General features: G+C 38.6%; 1 protein-coding gene across 1 annotated transcript; it reads left to right on the forward strand.

Moving 5' to 3' along the window:
* Positions 1-608: 608 nt before the first annotated feature.
* Positions 609-7,924, forward strand: LOC311066121 (tumor necrosis factor receptor superfamily member 14-like). Its single transcript, XM_084087128.1, has 8 exons — positions 609-996; positions 2,296-2,585; positions 2,908-3,033; positions 3,200-3,355; positions 3,512-3,599; positions 3,674-3,858; positions 4,210-4,246; positions 4,455-7,924. The coding sequence occupies exons 2-6, from the start codon at positions 2,459-2,461 to the stop codon at positions 3,843-3,845; spliced, it is 669 nt and encodes a 222-aa protein (XP_083943254.1). The 5' UTR covers positions 609-996; positions 2,296-2,458; the 3' UTR covers positions 3,846-3,858; positions 4,210-4,246; positions 4,455-7,924.
* Positions 7,925-22,862: the final 14,938 nt, after the last annotated feature.

Below are 22,862 nucleotides of genomic sequence, written 5' to 3' on the forward strand. Positions count from 1 at the left end.
CAGGATGGTAGGGGAAGACTCATGAATATTAATTAGGGAAGTCATCCCTGATTGGTCTTAACCCCAGTGACGGGTAGGTTTAGGGCAGGGTTAGGGGACAGGGGTCGATCATCAGACCCCCAGTGGCGGGTAGGTTTAGGGGTGGGGTTAGGGGTAGGTCATCAGACCAATCAGGGATGACTTCCCTAATTAATATTCATGAGTCTTCCCCTACCATCCTGGGAAAAACAATATCGCGCCCCGCCTGCATTTTCGTGCTTTGTGACATGGTGGTATTGTAGGTAGCCTACACGATCCGTTCTACGCATGCGTATAATGGGATTTTAGCAATATTGCGATTATACTTTACCTCATGTAAACACAATACTTAATAATGTGATTAAGATCATAATCGCGTCAACTATAATCGTATTAATAAAGGTGGCGTATGCCGTTTTTAACCATGAAAAACACTTTAATCGCACTAACTGAAGTGCGCGTGTTTTTGTCACGCACCTTAAGGGCGTATTCATTTTAAACTTGACATTAGTTTTCCCTGAACTCTGTCAACAGGACTCACTGTCAGCAGTCTGCCTTCATCCAGAAACAACTCAAATAACGTGACAGCAGTGTATAAAACTGTTACAGGCACCGACATAATATTTCTATCTTCATCACGGCACAGAATAACAAAATACATCCATAAGAACCCGTTTGTTATTTAACGTACGTAATTACGCGCATGCGTGAAACGGATCGTGCGTGACGTGGATGTGCGACTGGTTATGAAATGGAGGAGGAATAGACAGGAATAGCCACTGTTTGGCGGGGAAACGCTGTTTGACGCTGCTGTTTTGTATCCGGATTATCTGCTGTGACAAGCTTTCTCATCAACACGTGCGCGTTCGACCTGTGTGTTTGGTGTGGCGCCTGCTCTCCAGCATTTTGTCCTCGTGATCGCTGGTTTTTCTTTCTTTTCTCTAACTGGTCTTTCAATTTGTTTGTAATTTGCTTTAGGTATATTTATTTTACTTATTTTTTCTAGTGCATTCCTTTATGGATGTTGTTTTGCTTAATTGTATTTTTTATTTGTCTTTTTGTAGTTAAGTGTTCTTGTTGTATGTTGAGACCAGTGTGGTAATTTTGCTTCCGTTACAGGAGCCGAGGCTTCAAGGCAGGCCGCTAGTAGGCCCTCACGTGCGGTGGTGGAGGTTTTGTCTCAGAGTGCTGTGCGTTCATGCTTGACCTTATTGGAGTGCGTGTGTTGATGCCATAGACTGTAAAAAATAGGTTGATGCCCGTGCACAGGGTGGTAAGAGTGACTATAGGAGCCTTGTGCTCACTAAAATAGTGTACCTGCCATTGTTAAGCCTCGGCCTCCTTCTTGGTTTCGCCAGATTTGTGAATGTTGAATGATAAATGTTGAACCAGTCTTTTAATGTTGTCTTTTGATTGTTGTTGACTATTTGAATAAAACACTTTTGTATTTTGTGGTATCCACGTCTCAGGCCCTTCTTCGATAACCACGTGATTCATATATTAAATTGATTCATATATATATTCATAAATTGAATTATATATATATATATATATATATATATATATATATATATATATATATATATATAGCCTATCAGAAGGAAAGTATTTAAAGATTTTTAGAAAATCTGCAGCTTTGAACTACTAGCATAAATAATCACGGCACAAAATAAGCTTTTCTTGTCCGTATTTTAAAAGCAGTCGACAACTGACCAAATTATGTGTGCCTTTATCTTTCATGAGTCGCTTTGATCCTACAGTCCTATACCTGTTATTTCTGAATTTCGTTCACACAATTTCAAAAGTGAAAGTATTTTTGCCTTCTGCTCCTCCCACTTGTTTTCATTTCTGTTAAAATGCTTTTTTTGCTTCTTATGTGGTTTTATAAAAACTTGATTTGGTGATATGCTTAATGCCATGATAATAAAATAAGAATTTTTGTTTATTTATTCCATACTAGTATTTATTATGAAAAAAAACATAATTTTTTTAAAAAAAGACTGCATTTAGAATACTGTACCTATAGCACAACAAAGATTTGTCTCTTTTATTCCTCAAAATGTTTAAAAATGTCAATGAAAATGACACTGTGGTGGAAAAGTTTTTGATGTTTAAGGAAAATGTTAAAAATGATGGAACTAAACTAATGAGAGATTTCTTTCCTAAATATTATCAAGACAAAAGTGCTTTTATTTGAAGAAACAGTCAAATGTACAGGCAATAAAGTTCACAGTGAGGTGATTCATTTCTTGTTCTTGTTTTTCTTTCTGTTTTTAGTTTGTTTGACAGAGAATGGATATGTCTGCAAGATGCTTGTGGGAAATACAACCTGCACAAGATCTGAGTTTTGAACGGCTGTCTTGAGTCCTGCCGTCAGCTACTCTTCAGACATCAGACCATGCAGCAAACGACACCGCTACTGTGAAAGCTGAGGACATTCATGACCACTTTAAGGATTACTCTTCTCATTACTGTTATTCTTCCACTTTACTATGAACTTTGCTTTTGTCGATGTGCTCGTGCTGAATATGAGACAGATGGGGAATGCTGTCCAATGTGTGCTCCTGGTAAGACTGATAATAAAAAGTTATACCATATACTTTACATATTTTACACAATTTGTATAATTTCAAAGTTTCTAACTTTAGAATTTTTTTTTTATTCTTTATCAATGTTTTTTTTTACTGCAAGTTTGTGACGTTATCACGTCAGTGATGATAATCTGCTTTATTCTGCCTTAATGAATATATTTTTTCTGCATAAAAGCATTTGTTTGGTTTGTGAAAAAAAAAAAGTAAAGTCAGAATACCATGACAGTGCATTTTGCATCATATTACCAAAGTGATTTCTGTTGAAATTCAATAACAAATTTTATGTGCTGCTTTTTAGGAAACCGTGTTTATTGGCACTGCAGAGAAGATACCAGCACAACTTGTGTTCCATGCCCTGAATCCACTTTTATTGATGAACCCAACGGCTTATCAGAATGCTTTAAATGTACAGTGTGTGATTCAAGTGAGTGTTTCCCCCTTTAAATTTGTTCATCTGAAAATTAAAAAGTTGTTATAATTTACTTAAGAGGTGATTTAGCATCTAAAGAGATGCAAGCTAGTTGCTCATGGGTAACTGTTCCTACAGTAACTAATGTAATATGGTTTCTGCTGACACATTTCTATCTTAGAGCGAGGGTTAAGAGTGAGTAAAGCCTGCACTCGGTCGTCAGATGCTGTGTGTGAGCCACTGGAAAGATTCTTCTGCACTGAAAGAGAGAAACACTCCTGTAGACTCGCTGTGCAACACTCTGAATGCAGACCTGGACAATACATCAGACAAGCAGGTAAATGATCACATTATATAAAGATGCATAGACAGTGCATGAAATGCTGTTTATTGTTATCTGTGCTGCATTAGTTGCAGTTAAGGAAACAAGAGCCTTTATTCATTTTATTTTAAACAACATCTTTATGTAACTATATGTCCCTTGTCTTTCCAGGCACTGGCTCCACAGATACCGTATGTGCCGACTGTAAAGCTGACACATATTCAGATGGCTCTTTATCATCCTGTAAACCACACACAAAGTAAGTGTTCTCTTATACTGTTGGTGTGTGCTGTTGCTCATCATTTTACATCTGATCCTGAATATTATTCACAGGTGTGAAGCATTGGGACGTACTGAAATAAATCCAGGAACACAGTCGTCTGACAGCGAATGTGGAAATCCACCTAATGTTACAGCCATTGCTCTTAGTGTTACAGTTACTGTGATAGTAATAATTACAGTGATAAGTGTCCTTACAATCAGACATATTCAAAAGAAGAAATGATCTCGTCAGTCAGGTAAGCTTTAATCAATTTGTTCAGAACGTTTTTGTAGTATGAGATATAAAGTTATTTTTCATATAATTTCTATGCAAGTTCAGCCAAATTAAATAAATAAATACAGTCATGGAGCTGGAATACTTTTTGACAATCATTCATATACACTATATTTGCTACAATTAGAAAAGAGGCTGATGCAGTGAGTAAAATAATTGATTAAATTATAATTTTGTCTCTCTTCTGTTCATACAGGAATACAGGTATTGAAAGTTGATTTCTTTTTTCACATTAAAGAGAAAAAAAGAAAACAAATTACTTTTAATTTGTTTTAAATAACTAAATGTATGTTTATCTATTTTCTGTTAAAAGGAAACGGGAAATGATCTCAATGAAAAAGCCAGAATGGGTAAGAGTAGTAATTCATATTGACATACAACACAGTTAATCAGCTCATGTACATGATGAGAAACTTCAGTGACATAATATTAGATTTTAATTGTGATTTATTTAACAATATGTTGGTCTTCTGTGGTTTGACTGTGAGAAAACAATGCAAAACATTATTTGTGCCTGTGCAAGTTGGAAAGTAATGCTTTCATTCACTGTGTTTTCAGCTGTTCATGACCGAAAAATACTGATCAGTTCGGATTGGAACAACCCGTAAACGACTAGGAATAGCTACAGTTTCCAGACTACTCAGAATTGTCTCCACATCAGGACCAGTGCCATGCCATTACACATACTTCAGAACAAATGCAGACTATTCCCCTACTCGCAGAAATAGTTGCGTCTCTCTCCTTTACCCAACACCAATGAAGAGAGAACGCCAACTCCTGTGAAGACTTCAGATGATGCAAACTCTGAATCAACATGCACCAATGCTATATTTTTCAAAATGTCATAATCATTTGTTTACAAACAAATTAATTTTTTTACGATTATAAAATCGTTTTTTATTATTATTCCAGAATCGATATTAATTCAAATTCAATTGTTTCATTTTTGTCCTTGCTTATAGACAGAAGTTAGCCACTTTTGTTCCAACAAAGGATGAAATGTGTCATCTATGAGTGTTGAGTGACGTAATATCCCTGTTTAAGGCACAATATGTAACTTTTTTGCTTTAAAAATAGCAAAAATCACTATATCTATGTTATATAGCTATTTTTTTTAGTTGTGTACTTACATTATCCCGACTGTTTCCAACAACATTTAAACCAGGAGAAATTTGTAATTTAATTCGAGAAACGTCCCGTTTCTTTATTTCCGTTTTTGTCGCCGTCAATTCCGTCATATCCGCGTTCTCCCTGGTTTCCGCTCATGCTGCCATGGCAACCAGAGCTATGAACCAGAGCCGTCAGATAGTAACCAAGACGACAGACGTGGACAACTGTGTAGTTCGCAATGTCTATCTGCACGCTGTTGTTGTTTCATTCAATCATTATGGACCATGGCAAGCAGACTTTGGATAAAAAAGGAGAACTAAAACGAGAATCAATATCAGCGCGGTGTTTTCGAGATGCCGAGAGCTCCCATAGACAGTATATAAACGAGAGCTCCACGTCCGAGACTTCGACCGTTCCTACATGTACTTTATTAAACAGGTGAGCACATTTACATAAAACTAATCAATGTTATATAGTTCAACAATGATAAAATGATAGAATATGATCTATATGTTAATATGAGATATGAGAATATGTTATTCTAATGTTGATCTAGCTTACTGCTAGTCTCATAAGTTAAGGGATAAGTAAAGGGATACTTCAGGATTTAGCATTAAGCTTTGTATTAGTAGAAAACCTGTAGTATTTTCGAAATACCTTGCTTTCCACCCTCATATCCCCCTGAGACAAGAGATTTATGTATTTTTTGTCTGGAAAAAATCCTCCGATGACGCAAAAATCGTCATTTTGCGTCATTTGAGGATTTTCTGGCCAGAGGCTAAAGACTACAGCCAGTAGATGGCGTTGTTCTGCATGTTATCAGCCCGCCCATAGAGGGTGGGATCTCACTCACAGAATGCACACAGTGTCAGCCGTCTTTCTTTGGAAGCTAAGCTAGCAGGCTCTTGTTCTGTGGAGAAAGCTGAATAGTAGGAGAAAGCTGAGTAGTAGGGGTTACCATCCTCCTTTTCCCGGACTTGTCCGGCAGGCGAGATCGTTCAAAATGTCCGGGATTCAGCTTTTGCGTTCTGCGCCATTCATTGTTTACATGCACACCTTTTGTTTCAGTCTAACTGAATTCATTCCGATTGGTGAATCTGAATGTAGTGTTTACATGAGCGCTAAACAAGTGATCGGTTGATGTGCGTTACCATTGCTAAGAAAATTCCCGCTCCTCCGTGAGAGATAACTTACGAGACTGGCGCGTCACCATAATCACACCACCGGCCTCACGCCGTTCTCCCGCGGCCGTCAGCCTCGTCCTGCTCGCCACAGTAAACATGATGAATGGCGACTGTAGAACGCAAAAGCCGAATCCCGGGCATTTTAGGCGATCTCGAAATCCCTGGCAAACTCGTCACGTAGGCTAAGTTAGCCTTGTTGTTTTCAACTGCGCTGTCTTATCGGTAGGCGTGGCCTCCTAGGGCAGCGAAGCAAGTGCATTCTGGGAGTTGTTGTCTTTCATCTACATAAGCCAAAAATACATTTTCTGGCTTTTCTCAGTCTAGAAAGCTCCAAATTCAAAAATTTCTTCACATTTCTTCTACATAAATGACCTATTTTAAATACACATTCATCTTCCCAGAGGTGAAGTATCCCTTTAACGTTGGGCGGTTCTTTGCCTCCACGTCATGCATTAAATGCACAGCTATCTGTGGATTATCCCCCTAATACGGTAATTTGCCAGCAATGACAACTTAAAGCTGTTATTGATGTTTGCAACGCAATATTTGACTGGAAAGGTACAACGGGCGGTTCATTCGTCAGTTGCGGCTCGTTGAGAAATATAATGTAGCGATTCAGCGGAAATGGAGTTTAATTTATCAATTTTATTTTAAAAAAATATTTATTTTAATTCCAATGGAATGGATTTGACTGACGGCGCTCTGAAAAGCGAACAGACAAATGCGCTGAATTAGAGACGGTAAAAGTAAGTGGGTCCAATATCATTGATCTTAAAAAGTGGGTGGGTCCTGTCCCACCCATATACAATGGTTCCGACGCCCGTGTGTGTGTGTGTGTGTGGGTGGGTGTGGGTGTTGGGGGTGAGGGTTTTTTTTTTTTTTTTTTTTTTTTGTGCTGTATAACCTTAAAAACTCTATGGCCTAAACTTTAAAACATAGGATAACTTTGTGACAATTAGACATTTCATATGAATGTTCAAAGTGATTTACAAAAAGATGAACAAATAGCATTTCACTGTAAGTTTGCGCTCCTTTTTAAACATCGCATGTGACACTGTGACATGGTGTGGGTGGGAGGGAGAATCCCTCGAGGGGTGTGGTCTCTTTGACCCGTTGCACCGGTTTTCTATGGTCATTTAAGTTTGGACAACGAAGTGACCGGTCGCTTTTTCTATTTGGGAGTGGATAGGAGCTGTGGGGATTTCCCACGGTGACATCTGTTGTGGGCGGAGTTTGTGTGTGTCTCTCTGTAACCTTCAGAAAATGTCACTCTTGTCAGACCTCCGGCCTGTGTGGACGCTCTCCACTCTGCTCCAGCACAAGGAAACACTTATGTATCTTTAAACTGAGTTTTTAACAATTGGGTATGCAAAAACGCAAGGCTTTTTTTAACAATGATTGTGTTTTATGTAGAAGTTTTACAAATACTCTGAAAGTTGAATATATCTTTAAACTGAGTTTTTAACAATTGGGTGTGTAAAAAACACAAGGCTTTTTTAACAATGTTTGTGTTTTATGTAAAAGTTTTACAAAATACTGTGTGAAAGTTAAATGCTTACAAATCAACATTTTAGATCTTTTTGTAAATGAAAAACTTGTTTTAATGTTTTAACATCTCTTAATAACTCTTTTTAGAGAAAAAATGTAATTTTAACTTATTTCATTGATGTTTTAACGTTTAATATGTAATGATTGTACATATGTCTTCTTTAATAAATAAAAACACTGATCTCACACTATGTTTTTATTGTACATTTCTTAAAAAGTTTATATCGTTTAGAACTACTGAGCATGGGAAATTTTCCCACACTTCAGATGTTCAACCCATAAGGAGCCGTGGTACAAGTCCGATTTTCCCAGGGTGTACGTACAGCCTATAAGTGGGAGGAGCTAGCGTGGGAATATTCCCACATCAAAAGGGGGCGTGGCTTAGAGGGCCATAAATCACTCAAAAGTGACATATGGTATCCCTCTATACTCTCTAATGATTCACAGTAAGCACTCCGACAGGATGGTGAAGAAATAAGATCAGGAAAAATAAAAGAGAAAAAAACGTTAAAAAACCTGACCAAGACCCGATGAACTTTTTTTACTAATTTTACTATTTTACAACTCATTCCTTTGCTCAACTCTCTCATAAAAATAAATTCTAATTATAGATCTTTTTGATCGTTACTGAGTTTCCTCAAACAACTATTTGATATGTGAGCGCGCAAAGCTGCTTCTCTGCAACTGCGTCACACATTATAAATCAACACGACAATCACTTCTTCTTAGTCTTTCACATCAAACTTCACTTCTCCTCCTGCCACATCATCTCCGGATACATATAACTTCAATCTTAATCAATTTTTTTTTAATTATATCAAACAAATACTCAATTCTTTCTGGAGAGATCCAAATCAGGCCTGCTCTTGTCTGCGCTGCCGATTAGAGAGAGCGCAATCTCCAACCGCGTGCGAAATCCGGAAACTGAAAAAATGCGCTTTTCAACATTCTCAATCCTCATTGGTCAGTCTTCCAAACAAAAAATATTTTATTTGGCTATTTTGATACTCATGAAAATAAGTGTACCACTATAGTCTATAAGTGAAAATGTATAAGTGACAATAAATGTTCATTTAATATAATAAATACTTACTGTTCACCTCATTTAATCGCGTGTTAATGCTGTTGATAACCTGGGTTACATTTACAGAACAAGCGGGAACCCAGTGTGCCTGTATCTTTCTCTATTGCTGTTCTATTACAAGATAGAAAGTCTCTAAGGCCTTCAATAACCGTACAGCAAACCCAACTAATCTGGTGCCTATTACACGTCAAACTAAGATTGATGTGGAGACAAAAAGTAAGACTGTTAAGTTAGCACTTTTAAACATTCGCTCACTTAAAAATAGATCACTTCTAGTCAACGACTAATAATAACCAAACAACCTTGCTTTTCTATCTAAATGAAACCTGGCTAGAAGACAGCTGCATGTGCAACAGTCCTCAATGAAGCAGCCCCTCCTAACTTTACTTTTATGAGTGTCTGCAGAGCTGTTAAGAGAGGTGGGGGTCCAGCTGCTATCTAATATCTATCTGATATCTATCAATGTAAGCAAATATCATTTGGGAATTACCCATCTTTCGAAATATCTGGGTACTGTGTTAAAAGGTGCTCCACGCATTTTACTTATTATTTACAGGCCTCCAAAATACTCTCCAGCCTTTGCTGAGGACTTTGCTGTGGGAAGAGGATCAGGCGTGACTTTTTACTGCGCCAGTCGAAGTACTCCCAAAAGTGCTATTCCGCCATACATTATAGTTATCCTTTTTAACCCGCTTAGAAAAGCACCACGTTTTATTTTGTGCCTCCATACTTGGTCGTATAACTACTTGTGTAACTGTTTTTAATTAGGGAAAATGCTGATGTGTTTGGTCACTTCTAAATTCATTGCTGCTAGATACCACTGAATATACTGGGCTGAGCTAAGTGCTATCAAAGTGTCACCGCGCGCCAGAGCGATTAAGTGCACGCACTGAGATGAGAGAGGTATGCACATAGACCAGGGACGTGCGGTCAGGGTAGGCAGGGTAGGCAGTGCCTCACCAAAGGAAATGTTGACATTACATTTATTAATTCCAAGAACTTTATTAATTCACCACAATATGATTTATTTTATTCCAAATATTAATTTTTGTAACAAAAATTCTCAGGAATACACATATAATATACTCATTTTGCCATTGTTTGCTCCTAAAACCATTGTTTCATGCAGGAAATTCAAGGCCATGGCCATTGAGGCAGAGGTTAGCAGTGCCTCTTTGGTCCATAGAACGTAGTTTACGTAGGTTTGCGCATGCGCAGTCAGTTCTCATGCTGTCTTGAATTATCAACATTGAGGCAGAGACCGAGCTTGCTTCATGTCACGTGATCCACTCACTCTCACTCAATCCGCGCTTCCCGATCTAGCGGCGCCTAGCGTTGGCTGTCAACAGGCCCGGGGTGGGTAATCGGGAGAATTCCCGGTGGGCCGCTTCACTTTTGGGCCGGTCGAGGATTTTTGTTTTTTCACATTTGTCACGTTAGTTACATTAGGCTACACACGTTCCGCATTCTGACACCGCAGCGCGCAGCCTCTGCATAGGTTGTACCATGTGAGGGAGTTCTCCCCTCCCCTCCTATAGAGTTGGTTGGGTCCATAGCCCGTCTTTTCCAAAACGTTTTCTCAGGTAACTACCGCGGCACCGCCGGCGCCTACCGATAGCTGGGCCGGCCCGGTAGCTATGCGTCAGGGAGGATGGATGGGAGGAAGAGGCCAGGAGGTATGGAAGCTTGTTTCCGCCACAGAATAAAACATTTTAAAAGATAATTGCGACTTTTTATCTCACAATTGCGAGTTTACATCTCGCAATTCTGTCATTATTTCTCAGAATTGCGTGAAATAAAGTCGCAATTGCGTGTTATAAAGTCAGAATTGCGAGATATAAAGTCAGAATTGCGTGAAATAAAGTCGCAATTGCAAGATATAAAGTCAGAATTGTGTGAAATAAAGTTGCAATTGCTTCCTATAAAGTGAATTATTATTTAACCTTTACATTATTTGTTGAACCATGGCATTAATACAAACTAGCCTACACAATAGTGACTAGGCTGCTTGTCGGTTCGCTGACACCGCGCCGCCTCCCTCTTACTGTGTCCCGCACAAAACATTTGTTTTGTTGTATAAGTCATAAGATAGATGTGTCCATTAATTTGATTATTAGATTTGATTGTGCATTAGCCTCACATATGACTGACTTTGCTGTATGCAGGCAGGGATGTGATGATGCCTGATATGAACTTGGGTTGCTACATTAACTGAATGAATATATGCCACATTGATAGGTCACAGCCTACCCATGACAAGATTTCACTGCACGTTACTGTCATAGACTGTAAAAAATAGGGTATGCATCAACTCGTCTTAGTTAAGGGAATAACATAGTTTAATATGAAAAAATGGTGGAGTATCCTTTAAAGGAGTCATAACCTCGTATTACCTTGGATACCTACTGCTGTATTATAGTCTTTCAGGCCCTTCTAAAAAAGAAAAGTGGAAAAAAAATAAACACAGAGCTCCTCAGACCCTTATTTCTGAAGGCATTATTGTCTCGCGCGATCTGATGCGATATTTTGGCTGTCGTGGACGGTCATTATAATAATGCAAATGAGGGGCGCGTTGATTGGTGGCAGGAAGGAGGGGGGTTGACACTGCAGGTAACGCTTTAGCATATCATTACAAACTGACATCATGGCGCAAGTTGTGAATGAACCCGACCGGCTTCCCGGCCAGTGTATAAGTATGAGGCGCCGTTTAGGGCTTAAATCAAACTTCATTCACGCACACATATATGAAACACGCTTGCATACATATATACTAAGTAGTCACACATACATGTATATGAACTCTCCACACACATAACGTTACTCATATGAGACGCGAGCACACACACACACACACACACAAACTAGACGGCGCCTCATATATAAGCATTAGGCAATAAATAAACAATAGCCGAATTCATGATGATCTCAGTCATTTGTTGTTTGCAAAGTAACGTTAGCAGCCATTCCCCACTTGGAAAGCCCAGTATAGAGGTAAATCTTCTCATCTCAGCCATTAAGGTATTAAATGAAATAAATTTGCTTAGTAGCCTATTGTGCATCATCACCTATTATACTACAGGGCCGTTGAATGCTTGAATCTGATTGGTTGACAAACGTTCTAAGGTGTGCATTATTTTCATTTAATTTTAATAGATAAAGTATAGTCCTATATAATCAATAGAAAATTAAACTGAATATAGGCTAAATAAACGGATAGTCCTGCAGCACGGATTTTTATTGCAGATAATTTAACAAATAAATAATTATTGATAGGCCTACTTGTTAAAAGGGCTTTGTGTTTCATTTATTTGGCTAGTCTACTGTCATCTGTCAATAATAGAAAAAAAATGAACGAATTAATTAAAACGAATTGAATTAATAAATAAAAAATAATAATGACGCACATGCTTTTCTGTCTCATTATTGCAACATCTCTCTCTAATAACTGCATTAATAACTGCATTAAGCCGGAGACACACTTTAAGGCCGGTTATGAAATTTGATACTTATGATACGACTGATCATGCCCAAACGCGCGTTCAGCGCGTTCAGTCTGTGTTCAGAGTCGGTGTTTAAAATCTGCTGCAGACAGTCGACGAAAACAGTCAGAGAATGTGTCAGCTAGTCGTGTGTCCCAGCATTAGTCTGCTATCAGTGGCTCAAACCTCCGTTACTAACTCTAATATGACGTTTTGGAATTAGCAACGGAGGCATGGGATTAGATGCGTAAGAAATTAGTCCTACATACAAGAGCGTTTTAATGACAAAAACTTTACAAACATCTTGAAATACATAATCTGAACAATGTTTTGAGGTGTGGTAACTGTAGTATAAGCGGAATAATTGACTTCAGGCCGTTGAATTATTATAAAAATAATGCACACCCGAGGTATAACGGCCACTCCGCTTCGCGTCGTGACCGCATTACCACCTCGGGTGTGCATTATTTTTCTAATAATTCAACGGCCTGTCGTCAATTATTCCTTACTTAGCCTATTTATTACATTTTCAAAAATTACAGAATAAGAAATTAAGTTCTTGATACATTTCTTTTACAAATTTTCATAATTAATAATTTGAAAAAAAAAAGAAAAAGTAAAAGAACGGTTTAGGCTTAGACAACCGCCTAGTTCGCCTATAGCAATCGCCGGCCCTGGGCATGACCACTTTAAGGATTACTCTTCTCATTACTGTTATTCTTCCACTTTACTATGAACTTTGCTTTTGTCGATGTGCTCCTGCTGAGTTTGAGATAAATGGGGAATGCTGTCCAAAGTGTGCTCCTGGTAAGACTGATAATAAAAAAGTTATACCATATAGTTTACATATATTACACAATTTGTATAATTTCAAAGTTTCTAACTTTTGATGTATTTATTTATTCTTTATCAATGTTTTTTTACTACAAGTTTGTGAACTTATTACTTCAGTGATGATAATCTACTTTATTCTGCATTAATGAATATTCTTCTGTATAAATCATTTGTTTGAGAAAAAGAAAATTAGAAAGTCAGAATACCATGACAATTCATTTTGCATCACATTATTAAGTGACTGTTGAAAATTAATACCAAATGTTATGTGCTGCTTTTTAGGAAACCGTGTTATTTGGATGTGCACAGATGATGCCAGCACAAAGTGTGATCCATGCCCTGAATCCACATTCACTGATGAACCCAACAACTTCTCAACATGCCTTAAATGTACAGAGTGTGATTTAAGTGAGTGTTTCCTCCTTTAAATGTGTTCATCTGAAAATTAAAAAGTTGTTATAGATTTTATTAATTTGAATCAGTTTGATCTTTTAATGCAGGTGATTTAGCATCTAAAGAGATGCAAGCTAGTTGCTCATGGGTAACTGTTCCTACAGTAATAATGTAATATGGTTTCTGCTGACACATTTCTATCTTAGAGCGAGGGTTAAGAGTGAGTAAAGCCTGCACTCGGTCGTCAGATACTGTGTGTGAGCCACTGGAAAGATTCTTCTGCACTGAAAGAGAGAAACACTCCTGTAGACTCGCTGTGCAACACTCTGAATGCAGACCTGGACAATACATCAGACAAGCAGGTAAATGACCACATTATATAAAGATGTGAGCAAGGGGAAAAAGGCTTGTGGGGGGTGTTTGGCTCGAGGTCATGGTGCAAAGGACCCTAGTTTGATTTTACTCCGAACCATCCCTTTAAAGGAATAGTTCACCCAAAAATGAAAATTCGATCATCATTTACTCGCCCTCAAGTTGTTTCAAACCTGTATGAGTTTCTTTGTTCTGCTGAACACAAAGGAAGATATTTGGAAGAATGTTTGTAACCAAACAGATCTCGGTCCCCATTGACTTCCATAGTATATTTTTTTTCCTACTATGGAAGTCAATGGGGACCGAGATCTGTTTGATTACAAACATTCTTCCAAATATCTTCCTTTGTGTTCAGCAGAACAAAGAAACTCATACAGGTTTGGAACAACTTGAGGGCGAGTAAATGATGACAGAATTTTCATTTTTGGGTGAACTATCCCTTTAAGGAAACGAGAGCATTTAAAAAAAAACACACAGTATCTTTTATGTAACTATATGTCCATTGTCTACAGGCACTGGCTCCACAGATACAGTATGTGCCGACTGTGAAACTGACACATATTCAAATGGCTCTTTATCATCCTGTAAACCACACACAAAGTAAGTGTTCTCTTATACTGTTGGTGTGTGCTGTTGCTCATCATTTTACATCTGACCCTGGATATTATTCACAGGTGTGAAGCATTGGGACTTACTGAAATAAATGCAGGAACACAGTCGTCTGACAGTGAATGTGGAAAACTCCCTGTTACAGCCATTGCTCTTAGTGTTACAGTTACTGTGATAATAATAATTACAGTAATAAGTGTCCTTACAATCAGACATATGCAACAGAAGAAACGATCTCGTCAGTCAGGTAAGCTTTAATCAATTTGTTCATAACGTTTTTGTAGTATGAGATATAGAGATATACAGTCATGGATCTGGAATACTTTTTGACAATCATATACACTATATATTTGCTACAATTAGAAAAAAAAAGATGAAAATGGAAAACATGACATACAACACAGTTAATCAGCTCATGTACATGATGAGAAACTTCAGTGACATAATATTAGATTTTAATTGTGATTTATTCAACAATATGTTGGTCTTCTGTGGTTTGACTGTGAGAAAGCAATGCAGAATATTCTTTGTGTTTGTGCAAAGCTGAAAAGTAATGCTTTCATTCACTGTGTTTTCAGCTGTTGATGACCAGATAAATGCTGAGCTATCCGACAACGCTAACGACAGTTTCCAGACTAGTCAAAACAGGAGTATTAGTCTACTACTACCCCCCCTCCCCCATTGACCAAAATAAGCAAGTACAACCCCCCCTCCTCACCCATATATCATGGTTAATGGTGTGACACAAAAGCAATAAGGTACGAGAGGCTGTGCTGTGTGGAGAATAAGTCACGGCTGAAGGGTGTTGATATGCTCGACGCAAAGCGGAGGCAACCGTGACTAATTCACCACACAGCACTAGTCTCTGTTTTATAAAACGGTCACCACACTTCATAGAATGAATGAATGAATGAATGAATGAGGGATTTATATAGCACTTTCATTTGTACTACTGTACACCCAAAGCACTTTACAGTCATATCAGGGAATCTCTCCTCAACACCACCAGTGTGAGCTTGGATGATGCGACGGCAGCCACAGAACGACGGCGCCAGTGCGTTTACCACACACCAGCTACAGGTGGAGAGAGGAGAGAGAGTGATAGAGCCAATTCAGTGGATGGGGATTATTAGGAGGCCATGATTGGTAAGGGCTAATGGGTCAGTGTAATGTGGCCAGGACACCGGGGTTACACCCCTACTCTTTATCAGAAGTGCCATGGGATTTTTAATGACCTCAGAGAGTCAGGACCTCGGGTTTACGTCTCATCTGAAGGACGGTGCTCTTTAAAAGTATAGTGTCCCAATCACTACACTGGGGCGTTAGGACCCACACAGAGCACAGGGTGAACAGCGCCCCCTGCTGGACTCACTAACACCTCTTCCAGCAGCAACCTGTTTTTCCCAGGAGTCTCCCATCCAGGTACTAACCAGGCTCAGCCCTGCTCAGCTTCAGTGGGCAACCAGTCTACAGGGTGATGTGGCTGCTGGCTTCATGAAGTAAAATCACTAAAAGCCTTCCTGCCGCTGAAAAATAGTCCTTGACTGTGAACAGCAACAGAAGTTGCATTATTTCTCCATTGGACTGCGGCAAAAACTGTCTTAATGAGTGAGTCAGTCAGTAGAGAAGACTTTAACATTGAAAGGACTGAAACTTGTGAACATGGAGAAGGAAGACGCAACTGACAAATGACGAGTGCACAGAAAACCCCTGAACTGTTAAAAGAACAAGATATTGCAGCGGACATTCAAGACCTTATGTGCCTCAAAAACTGACCATCAGAATTCCTGAACTTTGTCTGAAATGTAAGTGTCCCCCCCCACTTGAAAAAAATGTTCAATAGAGAAATATGCAGTGATGGTAAAACTAAGTGATGCTTTTAAATATTAAATTAAAACCGCCAGTAGGTGTTGAGTTATCGAGTCATTCATTCAGTAACGAAGCAAGTGGCTGTATTTATGAATTAATCATTGAATCGATATCAGACTTTAATGACTCCAGGGGCGTAAATTTCATCTAAATGTTGGGGGGGACAATAAATATAACATTCCTCAAGAGCAATTTTTGAAGGGGACACCAATAATACAGGCAAAATTTTACATTTTCCCTTAGAAAACATTCTCATTCCTGTATCCTCTCTTTAATCCGTTCAGATATGGTATTATATCTGTTCAGTTTTCCAATGTATTCATTTTGTATCAATTGATTTAAAATACTGCAAGAGATTATATTGTAGCCTATGCTTAGATAAACGTTTGTGACAATTCATTTTGCACTTAATGTTTTGCGACGTGTCATCCATTGTATTTTTGATGTTATTATCATTGTGATGTTGTTGAGACTGCTTTGAGCACGATGAGGAGGAGATTCTCATTCCTGTATCCTCTCTTTAATCCATCAGTGCAATAAACCCTCCATCAGCAGCAGTTCCAGTGTCCCGTGTATACCATCAAATAAACACAACGCAGATCGTAACAGTGGTCAGAATTAGGCCGGTTACACATGCATCATCATGTGTCAATTTCATACAGTTAATTAAATGTAATTATAATAATAAGACACAATAGGGCTGTTACCAATCAAATTGCTGGGGTGCTGGGCCCACTTTTATTTACCATTTATGTAAATGACCTCGGTTCAAATGTCCACAATGCTCTGTTTCATTTTTATGCTGATGACACAATCATTTACACCTGTGGAGAAACCCTTCACCAGACCTTTCAGTACCTGCAGGATGCCTTTGACACTGTACAATCTCGGCTATCTGACTTGAAGCTTGTGTTGAATGCAAGTAAAACCAAGACGGTCCTGTTCTCAAATAATAGGAACTCCACATTTATCCCTCCAAACATTGTTACCTTGCAGGGAAATCTAATAGAGCGTGTGGCTGAGTACAAGTACTTAGGGCTTTTACTTGACGACCATTTGACTTTAAGGCTCACATCCTAAATTTAGCCCAGAAACTTAAAGCTAGGGTCTATTTTAGGAATAGGGCCTGTCTTTCTCTTGCAACAAGAAAGAAATTGGTCGAGGCTACTTTTCTGTCTCTTATGGACTATGGTGATTTTTTATATATGCACGCCCCTAATAAATATTTGCACCAACTGGATTCAGCTTATCATGGTGCACTGAGAATTATTACAGGGTGCAAACCCTTTACACATTGTTGCACTCTGTATAATCTAGTCCAGTGGCCCTCCCTTGCTCAGCGCAGGCTGACCCGGTGGCAATTGTTTATATATAAATCCATCATTGGGACATTGCCCCCTTATTTATGTAGGCTTAGGTCCTTTAAGGCCAGCACTCGCTCTCTGCCGTCTAATTATAATCTCCACCTGGTTGAGCTCGCACAGAGTTAGGGAAGCAAGCATTTAGAATTTCTGCCCCATCAGCGTGGAACTTGTTACAGAATGACTTGAAACTTGATAACTTGGTCTCCTTTGGTCAATTTAAGAGGCTAGTAAAGTACCGGGAAGCAGGCACAATGGGCACCTGTCCCTGCTTCCCAATTTAGGATAAGTCTATGGTGACAATGGGGGATGTCATGATTTTATTTTATTTTTTTCTAACGTTGGTCGATTCATTGTACTGTTAATGTGTTATGTTTTGTATGTTCATTGTATTTATTATATTTTGTATTCTATGTGGAACTTTTATGGCGGCCTTCTTGGCCAGGGCTCCTTCGTAAAAGAGACTTGTTCTCAAAGGATTTCCCTGGTTAAATAAGGGTTAAATATAATAAACAAGTAATAAAAACTCAGTGAGTGTTTTAGCGCAATTTTCTCACCTCATGGGATCACAACACTAAATCGTAAATCTTTTCCTGGATTTTTTTTGTGCGTTCCCGAGATTAGACCTTCCTTAACATAATGCCGAAAACCCGAAGTCTCTAGGTGGTCTGGTTGAGGAGTAGATAGAAGTGCAAGATTGGTGCGCACAGACAGAGCAGAAATCATGAGTTAACAATCGCAATTTGTCCGGTGGAAAATTGCGCTAAAAATAAAAATTAAATGAGTATCAACAAAACCTTTGCAATGGAGAGAAAACACAGAAGCTGCATTTGAAATGGCATTTAGATGCTTTTACACAGACATAAATAATGTTTTGTTTAAAACATAAAACGTTGAATATTGATATTTGAAATGATTTAAAACATGAAAAGATACTTTAAATGTTAAATTAAAACCGCCATTAGGTGGTAAGAGAGATTGTGAATCATGTGAGATTCAACCACTGATCTATATAATGACATTCTAGATCAGTGGATCAGTAAGGAAATACCTTGTGTGTTTCTCAGAGACGCAAATACATTTTAATTTTTTTATTTTATTGCTAACAGGAAACGGAGCATGTAAAAAGACACACAACTTAGGGAGAAGAAAGTAAATTAAAGTAAAATAATAATAAATTATAATAAGCAATAGATAAAATAACAAAGGATAAAGGAAAAGTAATAAAACAACAGTTATGGGGCTTCAATTAATTTTAAGGCATCAATAAAATTAAGAAGTTTTGCTGTTTTCTTCATGAACAACAGGGACTTGTAGTACAATGCAAATTCTCTCTTGAAGACAAAAAAAAGAGGCTGTGTTTTTATACATTTACATTTGTGGATGAAAAATTTACCCGAGATAATTAAAGTGTTTACAAGCAGTTCATAGTTTTTGTCCTTCATTATAATATCAAATGTGACGTTATCTCTAGTGAGACTGGAGAGAGACTGGAGATAAGGCTCCAGCAATCATACAAGTCACACCAGACTGTGTTCCTGTAAGGGCAGAAGAAAAACAAATGATCTGTGGTCTCTATGTCCTCATCACTGAATATACAGTTAGTTAGATCAAAGTTAAATCGTGAGAGGAGGTGTCTTGAAGGATATATGTCATTCAATACTTTGAAGTGAAGCTCTTTAGCTTTCAGTAATAAAGGTATAACTTTAAGAAATCTGTGCGTAGTTTCTTCAGAGAAGAATGATTTCGGCTGTATTGCATTGGGTATAAAGTTATAGTAAAGAGATCACAGAACACTTTGGTTTGCAAAGTCCCACTGCAGAACTGGTGACCAGCAAGAATCATCAGTGAAGGCAGAAGAGGGGGTTCAGCAAATGAGTGCATTTTTGCCATCAAAAGAAAGGCAGAAGGGACGCTTTGGATAACCATATCATAATGTTTACGATTGCACTGAAAATTAAATTTTGTACCAAAATCTTCAAAAGATAAAACATTGCCATAACTGTCCAGGAGTGACAGACCAAATGTTGTTTTCCATCCATTCATTGAGATACAGGGACTTATTCCTAAAGAGAATGAATCTGCAATTCCAGATGGGAACATCATGGGGAGTAAAACTGTGTTTGTACAATAGTTTCCAATATAACAGAACTTGAGAATGAAATTCAGACAGTTTTACAGGAAGTTTTGGAACATTAAAATCACAGCGTAAAAGTAAATCAATACTTTTTTTAAACAATTCCGGAGACACAATACCAGAAGCTTCTACTGTTTGCTAGAAAGCATCTCAACCATTTAGTCTTTAAGGCTCCATTTATACAATCAAAGTCTATGGCTTGTCGCCCACCGTCTTCAGTCTTTCACTATACTCGCTTTTTTCAGATAATGGGTTTTTCTTTTCCAGATGTAATCCAAGTTTAATGTATTGATGGTTTTAGAGGCTTTGTTGGGGATTGACAGAGAAGAGGCTGGGTAAATACACCTTGAAAGGCTTTCCATTTTGGTTATATAGATGCGACCAAACAGAGAAAGATCTTTATTTAACCATCTGTCTAATCTTCATTTACATTCATCCATTTTGTTCCATACATTTAATGTTTCACTCAACTTAGTGTCTTTGGTTATATGTGTACCCAAGTATTTGACTGCAGTTTTAATAGGGACACCATATGCTGCCTCAAGGTGGCAGTCATGTATAGATAACAACTCACACTTTTCCAGGTTCAGTTGTAACCCAGAGGCTTTGGAGATTGAGTCTATAGTTTCAGTAGCCTTTGGGCCCTGCTCAACATTCTTAAGAATCAGAGTGGTGTCGTCAGCCAGCTGACTTACAACTATTTGGTTATAAAAGACATTTAACTGTTCAATATCTGAATTTTTGATGAGGATTGACAACATTTCAGCTGCAACTATGAAGAGTGAGGGTGAGATGGGGCTTGTTGTATGCCTCTGTTGACAGTGAGCGAGGCGTAGTGCCACTACGCATCAACATTACCCACAAACGTTATATTCTGTCATTATAAAAACATATTATTTTCTAAATTTTTCCCCAAAACCACAGAGTTCCAGAGCCTTAAAACTAAAGGGGTGTCATACCGTGTCAAACGCCTTATAAAAATCCAGAAAAAGGATAAAGCCATCGTCCTTTAAATGCTCATTATACTCAAGTAAATCAAGGACAAGGCGAACGTTATTGTGTATTGATCTACCTCTCATAATCCTGAATGGGTGTCACTTATTTTTTGAGGAAGACCCTCTTTAAGACGATTTGAAAATATGTGTGTTAGCAATTTATAATCATTGTTTAATAGTGTTATTGGTCTCCAATTGTCCAAGACTTTGGGATCTTTGTTTGGTTTTGGAATGAGAACAATTACACCTTGCCTCAGCGTCTGTGGAAGTGATCGGTTATTTAAAGCTTCTTTAAGTGTTTCAAATAAAAGTGCTTTGATATGTTCCCAGAAATGTTTATAAAGTTGGCTGTCAGGCCGTCTGGGCCAGGGGAGCGGTCAGAAGTCAGACATTGCATTGAAGGCCTCTGTTGCATCAGCCGAGAATCTAGAAGAATATAAGTTGTTGCTGTAAAAGGAATAAACTTCATTGGATATCGTTTTAGGATCAGAGCATTCATCTTCATTAATGACCAGTGTTCCTGTGTTATTTCTTTCCTGGCAAGTTTTCTCTAATCTACAGAAATAAGAAGACGCAAATATATATTATATTTGAACCCAGGGGTTTTTGTACTGGATTTGAGGAATGTTGAAGAACACAAACTTCCTGTCAAATACATTAACATATATTTCACATACATGAGTGACTTTGAAACATCTATCGTGTTTTTAACCTTCAATTCTCATATATTTAATCTTCTTCTGACATCACACAACACAAACAGTATTTTATCCGATATATTGACAGTGACAGCGATTAACACTCTTTCAGTAAGAGCTTTCTGGCTAATAAAGTCAGCTGATGTTGATGTTGTTGTTCTGACCTTGCTCCTTCACTCAGATCTCCATGCGTGTTATAATTGACAGTCATAATCTTCACCGATTTATTAAACACAATTTCTCCTTTCTGCAGATACTCCAGTGTCCTCCGTATGGGGAATCTTCCCTTCATCGGCATGATTATAGGATTTATTTGAGTAACACTGATGATCCAAAGACGTGATCCCAACACATCAGCTCATGCGGCTCCTGCCTCGCGCTTATTGATGACGTCAGATACACGCGCCGCCAAGAACGAACAATCACCATAGACAGTATATAAACTGGACACAGCGACCCCATAGGTTAGTTGAAGCACATTAGAAGCAGTCACTTCCTGATTGCCGAGCGTACTGCGCAGACTCAAACTGAGCTTGACGACGTGGATGTGACGTGAGCAACCTGCCTGACAGTTGTAAGTTTTCTAGTAGCCGTGCCAAGCGAAATCGGAACCATTCCCTTCCGAATCTCGCAGAGACGGAGAGTGTGAGTAGGAGCTGTCCATGAGCTAGGAGCAGGAGCAACGTCATGACTCTCTATGGGCTTCTCCCTTGACTTTATCGGACTTTATTGCCTCCACGTCCCCCCGATTGATTGCGAGCTTCTCTTCCTGTCTCTACGGTAATTTCCAGAGAGTCGCGTGGTTATGACGCAATCGTTAGCCTACTTTTACAAAAACTGCTTCTACGGGGCCATAACGTAAGATACAAGGTAATGGAGCCTTTTATACATTGTCGTGTTTCTTTAGAAATAAACAGTGGACAAATGGAGTCTTTAAACGCCTCAGATGTAAAGTTATTCGCTGTCAAAGTGACGCGAAAATGAATGGGAGTCAATGGGATGCTAACAGCAGGTGAAGGCTTGTTAGCCAATGGCGGCTCACGGGGGGTACCTTCAAAATAATATGAAACCCTGACCGCCTGACAATCACCAGCGGTTTCTGGACTGGCTGCAGTAACACGTCTCTGTCCATGCGGGGGCGCTCGCAGGCGAGTGCAGAATGAATGGAGATCAAGCGTGCCGCACAAGCCCTGAAAAGTGAAGCCAAAACGTCTCGATCGCCCCCCGGTGACTGGTCCTAGTATAGGTCATAAGCAGCGCCTCCCCATGTTATTCAACGGGACGTGAGACCAA

The sequence above is a fragment of the Abramis brama genome, assembly GCF_963993115.1.
Source record: "Abramis brama genome assembly, chromosome: 16".
Taxonomy (NCBI): Eukaryota; Metazoa; Chordata; class Actinopteri; order Cypriniformes; family Leuciscidae; genus Abramis; species Abramis brama.

Excerpts from the sequence above, each read along its gene's own strand:
- LOC311066121 (XM_084087128.1), top strand. The coding sequence starts at position 2,459 with ATGACCACTTTAAGGATTACTCTTCTCATTACTGTTATTCTTCCACTT. Across the intron at positions 3,356-3,511 it reads ACAATACATCAGACAAGCAG|GCACTGGCTCCACAGATACC; the intron begins GTAAATGATCAC and ends TTGTCTTTCCAG. Across the intron at positions 3,600-3,673 it reads TCCTGTAAACCACACACAAA|GTGTGAAGCATTGGGACGTA; the intron begins GTAAGTGTTCTC and ends TATTATTCACAG.